This window comes from Sprattus sprattus (assembly GCF_963457725.1).
Source record: "Sprattus sprattus genome assembly, chromosome: 2".
Classification (NCBI taxonomy): domain Eukaryota; kingdom Metazoa; phylum Chordata; class Actinopteri; order Clupeiformes; family Clupeidae; genus Sprattus; species Sprattus sprattus.
In genome coordinates this window covers 65,176,034-65,198,311 of record NC_137921.1, presented here as the reverse complement: position 1 = coordinate 65,198,311, position 22,278 = coordinate 65,176,034, and the positions used below count along the sequence as shown (strand labels likewise).

The window sequence follows — 22,278 nt, the reverse complement described above, 5'->3', positions numbered from 1 at the left end:
CTCTGATAGTGAGGCCTAGCCTTCATTCATCACTTGCACCTTCATCCCTCTCTTTCTCTTTGTTTTTTTTATCACTCTCTCTCGCTGTCGATCTCTCGGTCCTCCCAACCCAGTATTCAAATGCCAGGGTTGCACACTCGGGCTATTAGTCTTACCCAAATCAATTAAGCTATTGTCAGTAACAGTTTAACTGATAACCTCCATGCCTCACAGAACTTCTACTTAGGCACCATGTTTGAACAACCCTTTACCATAATTCAGAGTTAGAATCCTTATACTTTTTCTTACTTATGGTCTCATGGCCTTTATTCATGTCCGAAGTCTCTACGCCTTATCAATGTCTATTATTTAATATAAAACGTACCACAAAACCCTTAGCTTGGATATCTATTACAAAGCACATTTTCTGTATTTTCTCAGAGTCCGAATCTTGAGCTCAGCCCTTACCTCAGCACCCATGCCCTCTTTGCGCTTCTGAAGCCTCTCCACATCATCGATCTCGTACACTTTAATCTCAAAGGGCTCCTTGAGAGTGCCACCCAGGGGGGGCAAATCCACCCACTGCCCCGCAGCCCCGGGTTTGCGACTCAGAGAGGATGTGTCCGGCAGAGGTGCAGGGATCAGCCTTCGCCTCTGGAGGCCTGGAGGAAGGAAAGAAGTCATGAAGGTCAAAAAGCTTTCTAGCGTTTCTTTATAGAACAGACTGTGTGCCAGGAATATCCTGGAGTTTTTGCAAAAAGCCCTGCCTTTTAAATATTTATGAAGGCTCCAGAACAGAACGGTCACAGTAGATCAGGCAGGAGGGGGGAAAAGGGACTGTTGCGAAAAAGCCACAACTCTCTTGGAGCTTCTGATTACATATGCATTGAGGGCAAGACAGCATCTTTGGCTGACACCTCAAACGAGTATTAGAGCAGCCAGACACATGCATCTAGAAAAGTACCTGGTGGAAAGTACTGATACACTTTTAGTTCACAGGAAAATATGGACACATGCGATGGGGATGAGGTTGAGTGTTGAGCACAAAACAAACTACCTGTATAACATTCAGAAGTACCGACTGTTTGTAAACCGCACTATGCATAATGGATGATAGCAAGGACTGTAAATAGTTTTGGATCGGGATCCAACTTAATTTAATGTAAAGGACACATTCATTTTAGGACAACAACTGATCCTTTAAAATATGGACGGAATTCTGTAAGTTAGTGGAGTTGTACTTGACATACCTGGCCTTTTATTTTAAGTGTCCTCTCTCAACCTTCTTGTAAGGATTGTTAGCGCATTTAACATAGATATTTTGATGCAGAAATGTCTATTAAGAGTGAGAATACAATCTTACCATTCGATCTTTTCTTAGGTGACTTAGAAGCTCTCGCTCGACTGGACGTTGAGACCCCGCTTTCGCTCATAGAGTCATGAGCAGAGGAGGCGCTGCCCGTAGTCTCGCTGTCCCTGATCATGCTCTCGTATCCACTGCTGCCGCCGCTGTGGTAGAACAGGGCAGTCCGGCCCATGGCAGGCGGAAGCTCTCCGCTAAGAACGCTACTGTTGTCGCTTCCATGCCCACTGCTGTAGCGCTGGGGCCGCCGCGGGGCTGTGATCTTGCTGTAGGGTGAAGGCAGAGCGGCAGGGGTAGGTGTCTCACTGGGATTTGTAGCACCGTCGTTGCCATCTGCTGAGTCCCCAGAGCCCTTTAAGTGTTTCTTGGGACTTCCAGAGGCTAGCTCGCTAACTCGGCTGTTTGCGGCACGAAGAGCTTGCTTCGTGCCCATGATGGTGCCTCTGCCAGGCTTGCCATTAGCACCTGTCACTGACCGCGTTGGGGTCTTTCCTGATGGAGGCAGGCTGACATTACGTGCAGCTGAAGTTGCAAGGGATTTGGTGGAGGAACTAAGTGCCTTAGAGCTATTGGCAGACAGCACTTTTGCTTTGGTCCCACTGGGGCCGATAGCTCGAGAGCTGGCACTGGCTTTGATATGTCCAAGTCTGCTTCCACTGGTGGCAGAGGATGGTGGAGATATTGCAGTAGGTGTTGAAGATGAAGTGGTTATCCCAAGACGTGGAATCATCCTACTTGATTTACCAGCGCTTCCTAAGCTAGCACCACTGTTCTCTCTCGACAGTCCCGGCCTGGATGCCACTGAAGTAAGACTATCACATCTCTCCAGGGACACCAGGCTACCAAAGTACCTCCCAGTATCACCTTTGCCCCCTCGTGTCTTAAGACTGGACGCCGTCCTCAAACTGGATGTTTTGTAGCTAACAGAATCCCCTCTAAACCTAACATCAAAGTCCTCCTCTGAGGCGGAGGTTTTGGGAAGTGAGGATTTGGCCGCATCACTACCTGACCTCAAGGCACTTGGAGACAAAATAATCCTCGTCCTCTGGTCTAGGCTAGATTTCCGGAGGGGTGGGGCAGGAGGGGAGATGCTTTCTGACTTCGGCAGGCCACTAGCCTTTTGTCCGTTTCCTTTTTTACCTAAAGAGGAGTATCTCAGGCTTCCAGTCCCTTGCAGCCCTTCATGGCCCCATTTAGAGTCGGACGAAGCATGGGGCACAGAGACAGTCCCAAGAGTGGTGGCTCCTCGTCTAAGCTGTGGCATCCTACTGAGGGTCTCAGTCTTCTTGCTGCTAGGTCTCTCACAGCCGTCCACCACCCTCTGGGCAGAGGAGGGAACTTGCGCCTTGGGTGGTCGGGGAACACTGTTGCTGTTCCCATTGGGCTTTCTGGTTGGAATGCTACTCAAGACATTTCTTGGAGACCTAACAGCAGATGCCGAGTCTGTGGGTTTAGGTTCTGATGGGCCACTGACACCGCACTGCCATGCTTCTTCCAATCTGCTGTCTTGCCTCTGCAGGTCACGGCTGCAGCTGGGACCCGGAGCAACAGATGAGGTAGGTTTGGTTTTCCTGGGTAGTGAGGAGTGAGAGCCATGGTGGATCTGTGGGGACTGTGAGGTGTTCAGAGTGTTAGCTCTGGTTGATTTAGGGCCTTTGAGGAATGCTTTGGTAGTATCAAGAGAGGCTGGGCACTTGTTCAGTGGCGTTTTGCAGGGGCTTGCAGTCTCACTGTCCACTTCTGAAAAGAAAATACCGCTGTCTCCCAAGGAACTCTTGGCCCCTTTCTGAGAAAAGGGCTCCATGCGTGACGCACCAGGTGAATCTAAGATGGAGGATGTGCTATCTGCCCTCATGTTCCTACCTTTTGGTATGTGGACTGCCTCACTGTCAAGTGCACACACACTCATCTCACTAGGCCAAGACCCAATAGGGGATTGTCCACCGGCATGGCAGGTGTAAAAGCCTTCCTGTGATTGCCTTACAGCCTCTAAGGTTGCCGGTGAGGCGTCCATTTGGGATGTGTAGGCATCAAACTCATCATTAATGCTGCTAATTATACTAACAGGCCGTGATCCTGATGCCAAGGCCTGTAGGGAGCAATCACTGTTAAAGCTGATTATACTTGACGGTCGGCCATTATCAGGGATCAGACCAGGGGGCAGGTCTTCCACCACGGTGAACACCAGTTCATCCTCCCCGTTCAGCTCCACAGGTTGCTGAAGGGTGAGTGTGGTTCTTAGAACATCTCTCTCTAAACACCGGCCCCTGAGGGCTGCTCTTAGATGATTCACCTCTAGGGGGCTTCGGCTCATGTGGTGAGCTCTTTCCAGAACAGGAGATCCCCCGTGCTCACCCTGTCTCATAGCCTGCTGACTCATCCCCACAGGAGGTGTCCGTGCAACAGGGCCACTACTGCCACCACCACCACCCGTTGTTGTCCTGGAGGACCTGGTTTGGGACGGGGAGGTGCTGGGTTTTGGCAAAGGTCCTTTGTTGAGGTAGACCTTCTCTCGGACAACTGGTTCTGAGTCTTTTGTCGCACACTTGCCAGGTTCAGAAGTGGCCCTGTCTGAGCAGGTTCTGGAATGTTCATTTTCAGGCTTGAGGGGAGCTGGGGGCGTAGACGCTGTGTTGTGGGAAGAGTTCTTAGCAGTTTTAGGAGAAAGGGGTGTCTCCTCAGGCGCTTTGCCTATCCCACTATTCACCTTAGGGATAACCTGTGGTGCCTTGCCCTCTCCTGTGAAAGCAGGTGGCCCTTCACTGCCGTCAATGAAGTCCAGACGTTCCTGCAGCTCTGCAAATGTGTTGCACCTTAAATGACCCCCATCTGTCATGGAACCATCCTTTGTACGCCTCCTGTTTAAGGAGGGAATGATCGGCACGAAGGCAGGTGGGCCCTCATTGTCACTGAGTTCGCGGTCGGAGATTTGGGCTCCGCCAGGCCCCACATAGATGACCGTGTCACAGGAGTGCTCGCTACTGGACGAGTAATCTGGGTCGCTGGAGAGCATCGAGGGCATGTCTGGATCAAGGGCCACAGTCCTGGGGTGGAATGGCCTAATATGAGCTGGCCGACGTATCCTCCCTTCTTCACAAGAACTCTCCCCTCCAGAAGAGCTAGATGCATACTTAATTAGAGAAAAAAAAAATAAGAATTAAGTTAATGTCTTACTATTAAGCTACAGAAGTTCCAATGCTCCAGATAAGCAGAGGTCTTCTACTCAAGTACTCTCTTTTGGATAGGATACATTAGCAATCTGAAGAAATAGAAAGGCATTAAGGCTAATTCAATAGCTGGATTTCAGAGCACAATTGATTCCACGGCATATTAGTTCCTCTAAAAATGACATGTCAATATCGTCAAAGGTTAAAAGTGCAAGCAACACAGACAGGGCTTCGATGAATGACATTAACATATATTGGCTGGTAACTCACGCTTCTGAATGATTTTTTGAATCTATAAAGAATAAATACATGTCGTCAATCTGCCCTTATTATGGTGAATGTATGCTGTACTAATCTGAATGCATACATTAGAGTCTCCCTATGGGACGTAGCCATTGATTTCCTGGCACAGAACACTGGAGAAAAATTTCTCTCTGAATTATTACTGTAACAAGGCACCGTAGGAAAGAAAAAAATATGTTAACTTTAGAAATCGGAATGGCTTGAAATGTAAGTTATCATTAACCCTACGATGAATCAATCTGGGGCAGTCATACAAGATCTAATTGAGTTCAAAGTTGAATCACTAAAGGACGCTGCAGAGGCATTATAGAAACAACACTGAAAGACCCAGTCAGACTACCACTCATACAGGTTCCGGCCACTCAGAGTTCTACAGACACACACAAAATGCACAACACATAGGCACAGAAAGACACACATACAAACACATGTACACATAACAAATATTGGCACATGCACCTGCAGATATCAAATACTAACCTTGGATTTCTTCTTCCTCATGCGGTGTATGCGCGAGGCTAGCTGAACAGTGGTGAGCGTCTCGGCATACTTGGCTGGCGAGTCGGAGATGTGGGCAATCATGGTGGTTCTGCAGTTGATGTTGCCCAGAGACTCCCTTAGCAGCATGGTGAGCTTGCTGTCCCTGAATTATTCATCAAAACAGCCCCTTCGTTAGCCAGAACGCCAACCCCTGCCATCTCTAACCAACCAACCAACCCCCAATCCTCTCTCCCTCATGATCACAGGAGCCAGCTCCTACAGCAATGGAGATACTCGCAGTAGGCAAGCAAGATGGCAAAAAAACTACTTCATCCCTTTGGCACAGTGTAAGAGAAATCCTTAGGAGGAATTATTTGTATGGGTTTGTCCAAAAGATAAAAGTACTTCATGTTATCTTGTGTGCTGGATTTGAGGTCTCTAGCCAAACAGTGAGTAAGAAGAAATAACTCTGTCTTTTGTGGATGCCTATCTAGAGTCTGTCCTTCAGAAAGCCAATGCAAAGCCTTGTCTTGCATCTGAAATCTAAATACTATCAATAACTTCCTTCAACTATTCGCTTCAACCTCCCACTGCTTGCCATTTCCCTATTCCAAGTCAGTTAATTGGGTCCATTGATCTGTCTGAAAATGGAGTCGGCAACATGTACAAGGTTGCAGCAGCCAGGGAAACAAAAATGCACACTGTATCAAACACTCCACACCCACACCCACACACACACACACACACACACACACACACACACACACACACACACACACACACACACACACAAACACATATACAAACACACACACACACACACACAATGTTATCACACAAAGGGCTTCATCAAACACACACACCTGTATGGTACGTGCTTGGCTCCATTTGCCAGGGCCAGGATGACATTGCCGAGGGCGCCCAGGGACAAACATTGGCCCTTTCCTCCATCGCGGGTCTGGCTGAGGTCAGATTCACAGCTGCCTAGGTCCAGGAGGTGAAGGCGGCTCCGACCACCCGACACTGCCAGGGAAGGGAAGACTTATTAGGAAAGCCGCTACAGGAGGCTAAATTAACATTCAGCAGAAAGCCATTGTGCTTCCTCAGAGATAAAAACCATGACCTTGGTACTTTACAACCACCAAGGATAATAAATGGGCTGGTCTCCAAAAGAAAAAAAAAAAAAAAACACGTTTTAAAAGTTTTCAAGAGCTTAAGAGCTCTCAGGGGCTGGCCGAGACCGTTAATCACTGCCTGATTTCTTTGTAACATCACTAGAGCAATGCCAAATTAGTTCCCAAAAGCGGTTCCCAAACTCAGCAGTAATGTCCAACTCAAATGCGTCTCAAAAACCTCTAGAGTGGCTCTAAGGGATTACTGATCCACTCGGGTCTTAAAACTGACAATTAGCGTTGGTGTTGCTATTCTAAAGTAGCATTCACTCAGTCTTACGCTTATCTTCCACTATTACCTTGACAAATCACAAATAATAGTTTTTGTCTTTCTATTGAGAGAGGAATTTATTGTGATCAAGGTTTTGTTCCACAGCAGAAAACTACACAGCCCAGAGTGAGGCTACAAGGGTCAATACCACATTTTCATTAAAATTGGTTTTGGGTTCATTCGAAAGTTAGTCGGGTCACAAATAAGTCAAGCGCTCACATAAGGGAGAGTGGCAGTGCGCCTGTTTTAAATAGCAAGCATTGAAAATGAACCTCACGTCAGCAAGATTCAGAGACACAGAGCCTATGGAATGATAGCACTCCATGGGAGCAGAATGCTAAGTAGCCTCCTCATCATTTTCGCCGGTCTATAAACATTCCAAGTGAGAGGACCCAGCCCTCATTATGCATTGAAATGTATTCTGGCTGTGACCAGCACCCATCTAGAGTAGTGGAGACAGTGGTGAAATACTAATGACCAGGCTAACTCGGAGAAGATCCACTGACAGGTACGGCCAGGAGCGCTAATGAAAATGTGCTGGCGTTCCCCCCACTGCGCTTGTTATTCTGGATTCTCCCGCTATCAGTGGCTACCAAATGAAGCTAATTAATATATGTTCAGTTGGACAGAGAGATAATAGACCTGCCGGGATTGTGCAACCCACTGCAACTGTCTTTTCTTCTAATACTAATGATGCATGCAAAATATGTTTCTGGGCGAGCGAGATGAAAAGCATGCGCACTCATTTGAATTGTGCAGATCAGAGCATTTCTACTGAGCTCGAAACAAGAGAGAGATTTGACACACTAGCACCAATCCCATAGTGTGCTATGAAAATAATATGGTCTGGTGCCTAGTATCGAACTTTAATGATAATGTTCTAAATAAATTAAAAAAAAAAAATGAATCTTTCAGTTAGATAGAACTTGCCCAAACAACTTGTCCCACTCCCAATAATTAAACCTTGGAGAGGTGAGTGAAGGCTCATTAAGCCAGTGATGGAGATGCAGTGATGAGCAACTGCGCTAACCTCCCCAAGCTGTTTCACAAATGACAACATGCTCTCCGAGTAACACCGCCCACACATCTCATACACTCACCCAGACGGGCATGTATAAATAAGCTCGCCGGCACAAAGGCACAAACATAGACACAAATACAACCAAACCAGCCTTTTCTTTACAGTAACACAGTACAGTACAGTAACCTTGTCTCTGACCCCAACCATGTCCTGAATAGTGAATACAAAATGTTACCATCAAACCAGAGGACCAAGAGGTCAACATTTAATAAGGTTAGACTGAAGCACTCTTTCGTGCACCATTAAATCCTAAAATTAAATGTGGCATTTAAGGCCAAATCAAATGTATGCTGAAGGGAAAGGTCTTTTGTTATGGTAAATGTTAGGTAACATGTATGCATCTTTGTTTCTTGTCCTAATTTTTTGTGCCAGACTATAAAGTATTATCCTTATCACCATAAAGTATTATCACTATCACCATCACCATCATCATCATCATCATCATCATCATCACACACTCAGGAACATAATTGCAAAGACACATTCCCCTACCCCGAAATACACACACACATACACACACAAACACACAAATACACACACACACACACACACACACACACACACACACATACAGTATGCTTCTACAAGAGGAAACACACTCAATTTTGAAATACAACCACAGATATTTAAAACATGACAGCCACGTGAGCCCTTCAAATCCAAAATACACTCACACACAGACCCAAGAGACGCACACACACACACAGACACACACACACAGACACACACACACACAGACACAGACACACTCACTCACTTCCTCCTTTGGCACTCTTCTCCATGCGGTACTGGTAGACGTGCAAGGTGAAGAGCATGTGGGAGTTCCTGCGCTCCTCTTCCTCACAGTCTGGCCGACTGGTGCTCCGAGCGGCGAGGGCCGCGTCCAGGTAGAATGCTGCCCTCTCCGCTGTGGACGCTCTCAACTCACTCTGATTCTGGAGCTAGAGAGAGAGAGAGAGAGAGAGAGAGGGAGAGAGAGAGAGAGAGAGAGAGGGATAGAGAGAGAGAGAGAGAGAGAGAGAGAGAGGGATAGAGAGAGAGAGAGAGAGAGATAGAGAGATAGAGAGAGAGAGAGAGAGAGAGAGAGAGAGGGATAGAGAGAGAGAGAGAGAGGATGAAAGGGAGAGAGAGAGAGAGAGAGAGAGAAAGGGAGAGAGGAGGAAAGGGAGAGAGAGAGAGAGACAAAGAGAGAGAGAGAGAGAGAGAGAGAGGGAGAGAGAGAGAGAGAGAGAGAGAGAGAGAGAGAGAGAGGGAGAAATTTATGGCAGTGAGAATGTGAACCATGCAGCCAAGCAGTACAAAGGGAAGAAGGCGGATTGGCTGAGTGTGATAAAGACAAACATGGGGGACATTGAATAAGAAGACATCCTTATTGTAAGAATCTGATAATTGGACACATTTCTGGCTCTGAGAGACAGGTCTCCAAGGTGACATCCTTAAGAGAAATGTTAACAGGAGTGGGGGAGGAAGAGAGAGGTGAGGAGGGAAGAAGAAATAGGTCAGATGATGAAGTCACTGTATAGAGAGAGGAAGCTCTCGCTCGATTAACAAAGGGAGGAAAGACCTGGGAGAGAGATGGGCAAACGATCAATGTCACCCCTCCTCCAAGCCAACGCTAATAATGAAGACATAACAGACGCAACCTTCCATTTTCATAGTGACCTAGGGTATTACCTGTGATCCGCTAACGGGGTCCTCTCGCAGGTACACCCCCGGGGATTGGCTGTCCTGTGCGGTGGTGCCTGATGAGAGGTCGGACAGCAGGTCTGTGAGGGCCTCGTCTCGGCCACATATCTCCACGGCCGACACGCGGACAGAGAAGCGGGCGCCAGCCTTCTCCCGACGCTCCTCAATCAGCTTGAAGAGCCAGGAGATTGCACAAGGCGCCACACCCAGACTCTGGGTCGAGCTGTCCTGCCCAATCATGGTGAATGTCTTGCCTGTGGGGGATTGGGTCAGGGAAGGGTAAGTGGTAATGCAGATGGACACACTAAACAGGCACTCCCAGGTAACCATATGCACCACCAACAACAATCAGCAACAGCAACAGTGCAGATCCTATATATACAATATATACACACACACAAGCAAAAACACAAACAAATCTGTCAGTCGTCCCTGCACAGTTTTTAACACATTCATCCACCCACAGACACATACATAACATAAATGTGCATGTCTGTGGACAACAGCATTATTAAGAATCAAAATTGTATAACTCAAACTCAAAATGAAAGAACTAAGGTGCTCTTAACCTTACAGATGAACAATATTAGGCCACACATTATTTGAAAAGGCCCCCTATAGACTATCTACAGGTTCTCATATTATAAACATACAAAACCTACAATGTATGGTTAAGGGATGGGTTTGGTTTAGGGGACAATTAGGAAGACTATACTCAGATTTCAACAAACCATCTGAAAGTCTCTGTAGGCAGCCTATCCAAATAAAACCTAACCCAATATTACTATCCCTCTATGATACTACCAGAGGATAACAATGGAACCATATAAGTAGTGTTTCAACTCTGCCATAGCCAAGCTGCATCAGTAATCCTGTGCAGATAAACTAAATTACAGAGGTATTTCTGTACTGTATGACAGTGAAACTGATGCCCAAACCCAACTGAACACACGTGACCTTAGCCTCCCAGCAGGGAGTACGCTAACCTTCTTAGCGGGGGGTTGAGCCAAAGGCCGGAATAAAAATGTGGGGAATGCTGCATGCTTAACAAACACCCCGTGTGTAAAAATGATCCTAGCCTACTTTACATTCAGCGTGCAGCCATGGCTGATTAAGCAGTCTCGTACAGTGGGATGAGAGAGTGCTCGCAGCTACAGTTTCCCCCTCGTAGAGAAACACTCTGGGACCGTTTCAGAGAGGGCTTCAGAATCAGTTGAAAAAAAAGGGGGCCTCCCCCGCCTGCCTCCCCCTAGCCATTGTCAGTCATTGTGATGTTTCCTAAAATGAATTCCGCAAAAAGAGCTTTGTACTTTTTTGAAGGGGTTCGGCAGACAATGGAGGAGTTAATTAAAATGGAGAAGAACTGGTGGAGGCATGCAAGCTTGCCATGATGTGTGTTCAGTAGGGGTTAAAATTGGATTTTGAAAATGGCGGCCATGCTTTTCTCTCTCTCTCCGACCGATGGCCACACGCACTCAAAGAATGCCCAGAGTGTGTGTAATTCATAATTTTCCACATCAGGGGAGATTGTTACTGCCCTACACTTCTCCGACAGAAATGGTTTTGGGCAGTGGCGGTTACAGAATCTGAGCCAAAGTCACGAGGGAGTTGACTTCATGATACTGTACTCTGAACTCTGTGGGACTGCACAGTCACTTGTGCAGCATGCACGCAAGTCACATATATATAGTATATTTTGTAATCCCCCATAAAATGTAGTGTTGTACCCAATGTTGACTTTCGTATAGCCAAAGTCATACCAAACCAGGACTAAAAATTGTGAAGCAAAGTGATGCCAAGTGTGATGTCCAAAACTACTACATTATCAACCAGTCCTATGATAAACCCCAGTGTAGGCGTCAAGCTAGAGAAGAAGTGGTGCTGACCGAGGTTGGCGTGGCCGAAACAGAAGATGCAGCCGTCTGCCCCGTTGACCACTGACTGGATGACCTCCGCAACAGTCCCTGAGCAGACCTCCGCCTGGAAACACAAGGAAAGAACTTCAGCCAATGGTAGCAACACAGTTTGACCAATCATTGGCCACTAATATATATTTATATATAAAGCAGAATATAGCCCATAAGCTTCATACACCAGTTCTCAGAGGAGAGAGTGGCCTTCAAAGACTGAGCGATGCCAGTGCTTAAGGGTAACACAAGAATGGGTGGGAGAGAAGAGAATGGAGGTCAGGGGTTTTGCTCATTTTGCGTCACATGATACCGTATGAAATGTTGTCGTAGAGACGTTCTTTAAATTGAGCAGTATGTCTTCAGCCATTACATTTCTTCTGCTTTTTATTTTCAGTTCCTTCTCCCACGGCGCACACCCTCCCCCGAGTTTGTCCCACATAAGAAGGCCTCTAACCAGCTTCTTGTAACTTGAAAACATATTCATTATAGATCACACCCTTGGGGCTGTCAGGGTGTTACCACAGCTTGCAACAGAACTCCACCTGTCGCAAGCTCTACTCTTACAGTGGAGGAGAGAAGGGAATCTGTGCCGTTTCCGTAATAAAGTTTTCAAACTCTGGCATCTCGCCTCAGGTATGTGTGTGTGTGTGTGTATGCGCGTGTGTGTGTGTGTGTGTTTGTGTGTGTGTGTGTGTGTGTGTGTGTGTGTGTGTGTGTGTGTGTGTGTGACAGTGTGTGTGTGTGTGTGTGTGTGTGTGTGTGTGTGACAGTGTGTGTGTGTGTGTGTGTGTGTGTGCGTGCATGCAAGTGTTACATGTGTGAATGTTTTGACAGACTTGCAGTACGACCTCCAGCTCTGATGTCTGCCTCTTCAAAGGCTTCCGTCTGTTGTGCAGCGTGCTCCGCTCTCATTGATCATCAGGGCTGCTGATGTACAACAGGAAACCCCCCCTCACCTCCGATGCCACCCCGCACCTTTGCCAACCCCCATGGCGTGCGAAAGGAAGAGGAACACGGGGGGGGGGGGGGGCTCAATCTGCTGTTAGCGCCTCTTCCCACCACCTTTGCGCGCAACTGATCCGTCTGATGGTTTAGCACGATAGAGCCACACACACACACACACCCCCATACCCCCCATGTATACACTCATAGCTCCCCTCTCACACTCGCGCCCCCCAGGAATACTTTGATCTCTGTTTAGAGCACGGAGTTGCCCCGCCCCATTCCCTGTTGTGAGATAGTATACATATTCCGGGAGGTGATGGAATTCAAATAATTTGCAGGCCTAGCAAATGTTGCCCCCTGATTTCTAAGAATGGGAGAGGGCACCCCTCCCCCGCATCTCCGAGATCTACCCCCTACCCAAATATCAACACACCCCCTGCCATCAACCTCCTGTGGTCCATTGTTGCGGGTATTACACTGACACTGACCTGAGAAAAATGTAAAAAGAATATATGTTTTGTTTGACCACAGGAAGAACAGTGCTCCTGTAAAGGAAAAAGCTGATGTGTTGTCAATAAACTAATCAATCAATCAATCAATCACTGACCTGCTGTTGTTTACTTTGGACTTATTGGCATTTTGATGTTATTTAAAATATGACTTTCTTTCTCCCTCACCGCAGAAATGTATGTATGAGCTTTGTGTTTCTTGGTTTTGAGGTGACATACAACAAAACACATCTTCAGAACCTTCTCTCAATGTTTTTTGTACTTTGGTTATATATTTGTGATTCGCCAAACCCACAGTGTGAACAGATTTTTCTTCCGTAGGGTGGTTCCAACCCCCTGTCCCCTGGGTCGAAATTAAAACAACGCGCCCCCCTCACTATACTCACTTGGGAGGCATCCTGGGTGAAAATGGCGTCGAAGGCGAACATCTTTGGGGCGGCGGCCGAGCGTCTCTGCGCCGTGGCAGAGGATGTTGAGGGGGTGCTGGGGGACGGCTCCAGGAGAGTCAGCTGCTTCTTGTGACCGTCCACCTTCAGGAAGGACATGGACTCCGACGTGTCACGGGAACCTGGCATGGGACACATCCGTACCATCACCTTGACCTGCCAGGCAAAACAACAAAACAAAGACGTTAAGTCAAATTTAATGTTGAAACTTGGGTGTACGGAATCCATGGGGTTTTTCAAACATCAACTTCAAACCTTTTTTTTCAAAACCCCGACAAGGCTCGAACAAACAACCTTTGGAGTGTTGGAACAACAGCTGGAGACACACAGAGACCCTAGAGTGTACACTAATTAGTGATCCACAAAGGCGTTCCACCATCAGCACTGTAGGCTTACCGTTGCCATGGCACTGACCCAGGTGACCCTACTGTGGCAGCATAAACGTGAGGGAGTGGCACTGAGCGCCAGCATGCCACACTAACGTCCTTCAGCTGTCCTGCCAGGGATTCGAGGATTAACACCCCTCCTCACACACACACACACACACACACACACACACACACACAAACACACACGCAACACACACAGTGGTGTTTGGATGACATACAACTTGGCGGCAGGAGAGTCGTTGCCTCAGATTCTCAGCCACTCCTCCTTCACCGGCACCCAGGAATATCTCTCCAGTCAAACACCAGCACACTGATGGCGTCAGCCTCCCGGCGATCCAACTGACACTTAAGGCTGGATCTGACAGACATTCAAGAGCCTCTCATGGCCACGGCCAAGTGGAACTGCCAGATCTTTACTGGGCAGGAACGTGGAGGGGAGTTTTTGTTTGGATGGATTTGATGTGGCAAACAATAGCGGGTGTAAGGGTATACAGCTGGCTAAACACTACCCACTCCATTCTTGACAGGTCTTATTCTCAAGAGTTCTTTTTCCCTCTTTTTTCTCGCCTTCTTAGGGTTCTTTGTTTTTCAGCAGTCTATCGCAAATCAGCTGAATCTGCACTTTGTGTTGAAGGAGGACATTGAGAAAAACTCAAAGTCAGTTCTGGCACCGGTGCTTTCATGAACGATATAACTGTTTGCATGCTGACCCAAACACCTCCCATCCACTGCTGCACGGCCACAGCTGAATTCAACGCTTTGTAGTGCAATAAATGCAACCTCAAAATGGAAAGATGTAATTACACTTCCCATCATTAAACGGAGGCTCCAGCCCATAGTTCCCAATGAATCCTCTCGCAAACGGTTTAGACCTTTCATATAATTAGAATTATGCACACTGTAAATACCAGCTTCAATAAATTCCCATTCAAAAGCCAACCTGATAAGGGGAATGAGGATGAAAGCGCAGCAGCATCGCCACTTGAACTAAATAACAACTGGAGTGATCTGCTAAATGTTAACGGCCTCTTTAAACGCTGAATACGGCTCATTTGGAAATTAATGGAGTGCAGGACATTGACAACACACGGCTAAAAAACTTGAGCTGTACCCTAATGTGTAATCTGGTTTCATAGGCAGCACACCTTTGGAGCACGGATAAATCCATCTAGTGACCTGGCGCTGGGCCAGCGATGAGGTAATGTGCTGGAAGGATCTCTGGGGGTCTGCCTAAGCTGTCTAGCACATCCCAGATGAGACAAAGAAGGCTTTTACTGAATGGGGTACTCACCAATTCCTACTAAATTACCAGTTCAAAGATGCACTTGTTTTACAAAAATCCTTTGAATGTTTAAAAATGGAGGAAGTCTTTTTAATAAGGGGAGTGACATTTAATCTTTGCCCTTCCTCTTCAAGAGACAGTGAGTTTTAATCAAAAAGTCCTGTATCCTTAACCACGTACAGGTGGTGGTGTATTTGGGAAGAGGACGGGTAGTGTTTGTATTTTGTCTGTACTGTGACGCATGAGTTAATCTGCACACAGGAACATGTCTGGATTAGGGATCAGGGAGAGAGGAAGCCGTACATTGGGACTGTAAGGGAAGGGCTGGAACCATTAAAACAACTGTAGCTAATACTTCCTGTTCCATTGACCCGTATTTAATTAGGTCTCGGAAGAAAGCATGTCTACACAGCAGGAGCCTCATGCAAGAAGAAAAACCTACTTTTCTACAGTTTTCTTTCAAGAGCTCTTCACTGATTTCTCTGCTTCCTTTCATGCACAGTACCAGCTAAGCAGGATCGGCATCCCCGTCCGGTTCGGTTCACTTACTGTGCCACCCTCCATTACACTCAACAAAGATCTGACAGGGGAAAACAACCGCCGCGGATGACTTCAAAACTACTCTACATACTATTGAACACTGGGTCCCAATAGGCACAAGCCCTTTGAAGACAGTGATACTCAGAGTTCATATTCATGCTTATTTTACAGCACACTGCTCCAGATGCAGTATATATATATATATATATATATATATATATATATATAGGGCATAATTTCCTCATCAGTGGCCACGAAAGGCTTAAAAAACAAACCGCACCTGAACAAACTCACTGGATTGGCAGGAAGCTGATGCACCACATCCTGCCCGCCTGATTTAGAGGCTCAATTTACTTCCAGTGTGCTTTGAGGCGGCGTTCACGTGCCCAGACATTCCCTGTTCGCTATTTCAGCTTTTATAGCCACTGGGGAAGACTCCAGCAAAGCGCAACAACAGAGAGCCTGCAAGTTTTATTGCCCTGGTGGTGTAGATAAAACCAATGCAGTTACTAACAATGAGGAGCCCTGTGGACGGCAGGGGGGGCTGGTCGTCTGACAAGCAGAGATGAGATGCAGGGGCCACAGCGAACCTAATTTCCTGTCTGACTTTGACTCACTGATGGAAAAGGAAGGGCAAGTTCTAGATTATTCTTCAAACGCTGGCGCCACACAAAAGGGAGACCATCGTGATGATTGAAGGGTAGTAAGCCATCAAAATCGTAATTAATGTTCTGATACTGTTGAAATGCTGCATCCTACAACATCCAGTTGCAATTTCCGGTACTCGTGACTGAAGATGGAAAGAGCTACTGGACAAGTAGCACACTGTTTTGCCAATTAAACCTGACTGATTCCCCTTTTGTAGACAGGGTCCAGTCCCATGTTACCATAGCAGCATATCCTGCAATACACAAGCGTGTTCTACTCAAGGCTCAATAATAAACCAATCCTAAGGTTTAGGAACTTGCTTTGCAGACACATCCACCATGAAACAACTCTTTCCTTTCTTTCAGGCTTCAGATCCTCTCACTCTCCAATCTCTCTTCCACTCCTCTCTCTTTTCTTCTGCTCCAGTTGCTGTCCATTCCTCACCTGAAATTACTCTCTTTTGCCCATTTTCCTTTATTCTCTCTTTCTTTTCTCCTCTACCTAGAGTGGGTCCTTCCAGGCTCATGTGCCTCTCCACACAGCTCCATTTTGTGCTGCTGATGTGCTGACACTCACTGGAGCTAATTAGGCTCTGTTTTACATCCATCTGCCTCCACAGTGTAAAGCCTCATTAGCGCCCTGCAGCTGCAAGCGCTCAATGTAATCTTACTGAATGACTAGCGTGTGCTTGACTGTGCTTGATTTGTGCCTGTCATGTCTCTTTTGGGGTTGTGAGCAATGTTTGCGTGAGGTGTTTGCCAACAACAAAAAAACCTCAATTCTGTTTTAAGGCCAACTCTGTTTTTTTAACCCAACCCCCTGTTTTTTTTTTTAACCACAGCGATCACATTATGGAGATTATGTCCCTTGTCACATGAAAGTGTTTTAAGTCATCAAGTCATCTTAAGTCATCAAAAACAAAGCAGGTGAAGGCAAGTTCAGTCCATTGGCACGTTACCACAACCATTTGCAAGTTCAATCTAAAAGCAGTCTAGCCATACTACTGAAATGGTGCCAAATGCTCCTCTTAGGGTCAGACATTGGACCAGCCAAGTCTGCAGCAAACAGTAGTATTTCAAACACTCAAACCATTCAACGATGAAAGGCCACATTGTTCTCGAGAGCCCAGACCCCATGCTGCATAAGCAAAAAGGGATCAGCTAACTTGAGCGGAATAACCGGTCAGGCACGTGTGTGCCACATCACACAATTGCCAGCGAGGTGCTTTTCACCAGGAGTCTGACCCCAAGTCATGTGACATAGTGGTGACTTAAGGACACCTCACCTCCTTCGCCAATCACACGCACGCCTGTCAATGAACTCCACAGTCTGGGAGGGGAGTTGTGGGGGGGATTGCTAAATCAGGAGGGTACCTAATCCACTTTAGCATAATCTCTTCAAGCGGTATAATCTCCAACAAACAGCGTTGCCTGGTCAGGGATTTGACACTGAACTCTAAACTACTACTCACTCATTTGATGCTCAGCCAAATGACACCAAAAGCGAAACAAATAAAGCTCAAGTGCTTCATGCGATGGTAAACACAGGAAGATGACGAGGCAACAATAAACGACGTGTAATTATGTAACGTTAGTTCCCCTCGTAAAGCTACTCTGGGCTCAGATGAATCGATTTTTCACCAAAACAACACCGCCGTAATGATCTTAGCTGCTTTTGTTTGTTGGACTCAAGAGTGCAAAGCTAAAAACTTAAATAAGCTGAATAATGATTGAAACTCTAAAGTAATAAAGCAAATTGAAGGCTTGGCTGTAAACAAGTGGTAGCAAGAGAGTCCATGAGACAATTTTTGTGTGTGTTGTTTGGTTGGAAAGGGTACAGTGCCGCTGACTTTGTCATTTTTTTTCCACCAGACCCCACAGCTCCAATATAATAATGGGGTGATGAACTCCAGGGTGCAACCAACCAAACTAAAGTGTGCTCAATGAGATCTGAAACTGTAGAGAAATAAATCTCAATATGGAAGTGCAAGTAACACCATTTTGTATTGTTGCAGAGGAGTATAGTATGAATTTGGCGATGCCAGAACCAGGCCTAAACTGGACCAGGCCTAAACTGGACCAGGCCTAAACTGGGCCAGGCCTAAACTGGACCAGGCCTAAACTGGGCCAGGCCTAAGCTGGACCAGGCCTAAACTTGACCAGGCCTAAACTGGGCCAGGCCTGGGCCAAAGTCATCAGGACCGTGACACAGGGTGTCTATTCAGTCTGGATTTAACACCTTTTGAAGAACGTATTTCATCAGGGCTAATTGCAGAGAGCGTCAATGTGTAGTGTAAGTTCTTTAGTGATTAGCTAATAATCAGCACTCATTGTATTACACCCACAACAGCCCTCAGTTTGCAATCCCTCCATGATGGATCCCATTCCAACTCTCGAATATTCCCTGTGATGTCCATGACCAGCACAACTCCCAGTTTTCAAACAACTTTTTTTCCTCCCACTCCCACGGACTACCACTCAGCCCAGGGAGGAATGCTGGCTGGCATACGGGCCAAGGGCCTCTTGGAATCCCATCAGCCTGGGAATCAGAACAACCGCTATCAAAGACTCCTTCAGAGCGGAGCCGGCATCACACACACATTGGGCGATAATGCCCCGCTATAGACGGCCCCTGCTAAATTCAATGAGGGCATTGACGCCGCACGGTCTCTCAGCAGATCCAAACAAGCTGCTGCCGCTGTGAGAACCCATGTGGGCACGGGCAGGATTCCACAGGCATTGAGTCATGTCGGTCATTCTCCACCGGATTCCACCTCGTCTGGGAAGTGTATAGCTGCACACACACTCCCAGGGAACGGCACACTTGCGGAGGAGAGTATTCCGGGTTCGGAGAGGAGAAGGGTTCCCCAGAGAGCTGCTGGGCCCCAGTCAGCTGGATTTGCTTCATTAGGGGCAACTCTAAAACCATTAAGCAGGAGTAAGTCAAATCAGCTGGTCCAGTGAATGGATTAAGCAAAAAACCAAACCATAACCACAGTGCTTTTACTTTTGCTCAACGGAACCTTTCGTCACTGTTATCAGTCAGCATCCAATGAAGCAAGAAAAAACACATTTGAAATCCAAACAAATGTGGTGAAGTATACAAGTATTGCATGCAAGACACAACTGTGAAGTGAAGTGCAGTTAAAACAGCATACTGCTGTGCACTGACCTATTTGCACCTAATGTCCTTCCAGCCTCCCCTGGTCTGGACCTCATAAACAGGGTCCCTGGGAAACTGCACACTATGCAAGTTGTATTGACATGTCCTTCAGTGTTTTGAGTTTTGCTAACCTTGCTAGCAGCAAGCAATGTTAAGATCCATGTGCTTAATATAACATATATGAGAGGAGGCATGCGCTGCTGTGCAGTTCCCATCCTCCAAGACTGACAGGCGCATTGCAGAGTGGTAAAGAGGGTATCCTTGGAATGCTCTTGCATGTAATACTTCACACTTGATATTTAAAACCCACAGCAGACAGATACGCCATGCCCTTTCTCAAACCTACTTAGGCTTTAAGCCATGCACTTGAATGCATCATTAAAATGAAATACTTCAATACACTCCTCCTCAATTGCAGCCCTTAGAGAGAGACCCCATCACATTTCAATGACCAAAAGGAGACATGCCGGCACAGTTAGGGAGTCAACGCACCACACTATTCATGGGAAGGGTGTTGCTGCACCAAAGAGTCAGTGCTGTTCCACTACAGAGGACAATATTTCAGCATTCTGCCCTCATCACAGTCTTTGATCAGAGTGGCAGACACAATTAAGCCTTGTAGTGCAAAAAAAAGCACTGACCTCTACACTGGAATATAAACCCCTACACCCTTTGAAGCAGTTGGAAATGTTTTTCAGGGTCCCCCCCCCCCCCCCGCCTCATCTCACCTTTCCCACCCCAGGGGTGTCCTTGACCTTTGACCCTGCCCTGAGGAGGCATGGCGGCACCGGGGGCGGAGAGAGCTGCAGGGTGGCGCTGAAGCCTTCGGTGTAGAAGGCGTGCTCGTCGGGGTCGTCGGGCGGAGAGGAGGGGGGCGGCGGCGGCTGGGGCTTCTTCCGCTTGGAGAGGTTCAGCTTCTGAGCGGCCCTGTGGGACAGAGACGAGCGAGAGAGGGGGGCAGGTGAGAGACCGCACAATTAGACAGAGCAGACAACCCAGGCAGGCAACGAGGCAGACAGACTCTCAGCTCTCTGTATGTCAATCTGCCAGTCTGTCTTGTAAATGGTTTCCCCGGCTATGTGGGTCTTCATTAATCACACGGCCCGAATGGTTGCCTGTTGGATTACTTGTATGGCTGTATTTTTTTGGCTGTCAGTCTGTCACTGCTCAGTCTGTCTGTCTTTTCACCTCACTGTCGCTGCATCTGCTTGCCTGTCCGTCTGGCTGTCTTTGTCTGTTTACCTCTCGTCAGTCTCCATGTCATATTTTTGTTTGTCTATCTGTCTGTCTGTCTTTTAGTCGGCTGTCTGTAGAGTATGACTTTGACAAATTTCCCCGACAGGCATTTTTATGTTACAGCATAGTACATAAACTCCACTACATGAAAGCTAAGCAAATTAACAACAGAACATCACAGTGCAAATCACAGCCACCACGCTGGGAGTGAAAGACAAGCAACAAAAAAACACATATGAACAGTCAAACAAAGAAGCTGACAGACAGACAAGCAGATACAGTCTGAGTGGCACAAAAAAGAAACAGACTGACTGAGGCGACGACAGATAAAACGCTGAACAAAGGGAGAGAGAGCGAAACACTCTGACGGATGGACAGACAGAACGATTAGCAGATTAATCAAACACTTCAGGGAACAAAATAATCTCCTCAACTCTGTCATCTACAACCCGAAACCACAATTTACAAGATTCTGCAGCCGCCGAGGCCCACAAGGGCACATTTTGCATTGCTCACGTATACACCGTGAAGGCAGCGCGACGTTCATTTCATTCAAGTGCCAGAGAGCACTAGAGGTGCTTATCATTTTTTAATAAAATGGAGCTGTCACAGCACAGCCATTATCATCATCATCATCATCATCATCATCATGTGAGCAGGACAGGCCTCAGCTCATGTGTGATAACGCACTGACACAGTGTGTGTGTGTGTTTGTGTGTGTGTGTGTGTGTGTGTGTGTGTGTGTGTGTGTGTGTGTGTGTGTGTGTGTGTACTGATTCACAGTCCCAATCCTACACAGAGCAACACTGAGGAGCCCCAGCAGGATCCATATCTGCTCTTTGAAAACACACATCTATAAAAGCGATACGAGTACCGAACTTATGTACAACCCCCCTTCACACATACAGATACACACATACATAAGCACACACACACACACACACACACCTATGAACATTTCCCTCTCACTCTCTCTCTCTCTCACTCTCTCACTCACTCTTACACACACTCACAAGCATACACACACACACACACACACACACAAGCACACACAAACGCATGCACACACCCACATTAGTATGCTGTGACTCATGCAGGTGAGGGCGAAACAGATGAACGAGTCCTCATCTGCCCTTGTTGGTCACGCCGTGCTGAGAGTGGAGTTTGCACAGGGAGCCTCTGCAGCTGCGCCCCCCTCCACTGGAGCCATCGGGGGGGAGACAGCTGTTCCGAGCCGCTGCCTCTCAAGCCACGGACGGATACGCTCCCCTCAAATCCTGCCCTCTCTATCTCTCTCCTTCCCATATCTCTCTCTCTCTCTCTCTCTCTCTCTCTCTCTCTCATTCACTCTCTTCTCTTTCCCTCCAATGCTATCTCTCTCACTTGTTCACTCTACCTTCATTCCTCTCTCTCTCTCTCTCTCTCTCTCTCTCTCTCTATTCCTCTCTCTCTCGCTCTCTCGCTCTCTCTCACTGCTGCCTCTCTTTCTCACTTGTGAACCTGGTGAGTGCAGTTGGCCACTCAGAGAGTTGCTCTGTTGCTCACTACACCTCTCACACCCCTCCCTCCCTCTCCACACCTCCGCCCTGTCTCCATCTAACCGTGTCTCACTCGCTTTTTCCTCTCTCAATATGACACTTATGATCCTCGTGGGGCACTGATGGACATGCTTCTCTCTCAGTCTCTCTCTCTCTTTCTCTCACTCTTTC

General features: G+C 47.1%; 1 protein-coding gene across 1 annotated transcript in view; it reads right to left on the bottom strand.

The window, feature by feature from the left end:
• The window catches only part of kif26aa (kinesin family member 26Aa), a gene marked incomplete at its 5' end in the record, with an annotated part of 85,571 nt that overhangs the window by 4,228 nt on the left and 59,065 nt on the right, over positions 1-22,278 (bottom strand). Inside the window, 9 exons of the mRNA XM_080860601.1 lie at positions 448-641; positions 1,343-4,472; positions 5,293-5,455; positions 6,156-6,315; positions 8,574-8,757; positions 9,491-9,756; positions 11,389-11,482; positions 13,253-13,468; positions 20,062-20,260. Coding sequence (XP_080716727.1) covers positions 448-641; positions 1,343-4,472; positions 5,293-5,455; positions 6,156-6,315; positions 8,574-8,757; positions 9,491-9,756; positions 11,389-11,482; positions 13,253-13,468; positions 20,062-20,260 — 4,606 coding nt within the window. The remainder of the gene's footprint in view (positions 1-447; positions 642-1,342; positions 4,473-5,292; positions 5,456-6,155; positions 6,316-8,573; positions 8,758-9,490; positions 9,757-11,388; positions 11,483-13,252; positions 13,469-20,061; positions 20,261-22,278) is intronic.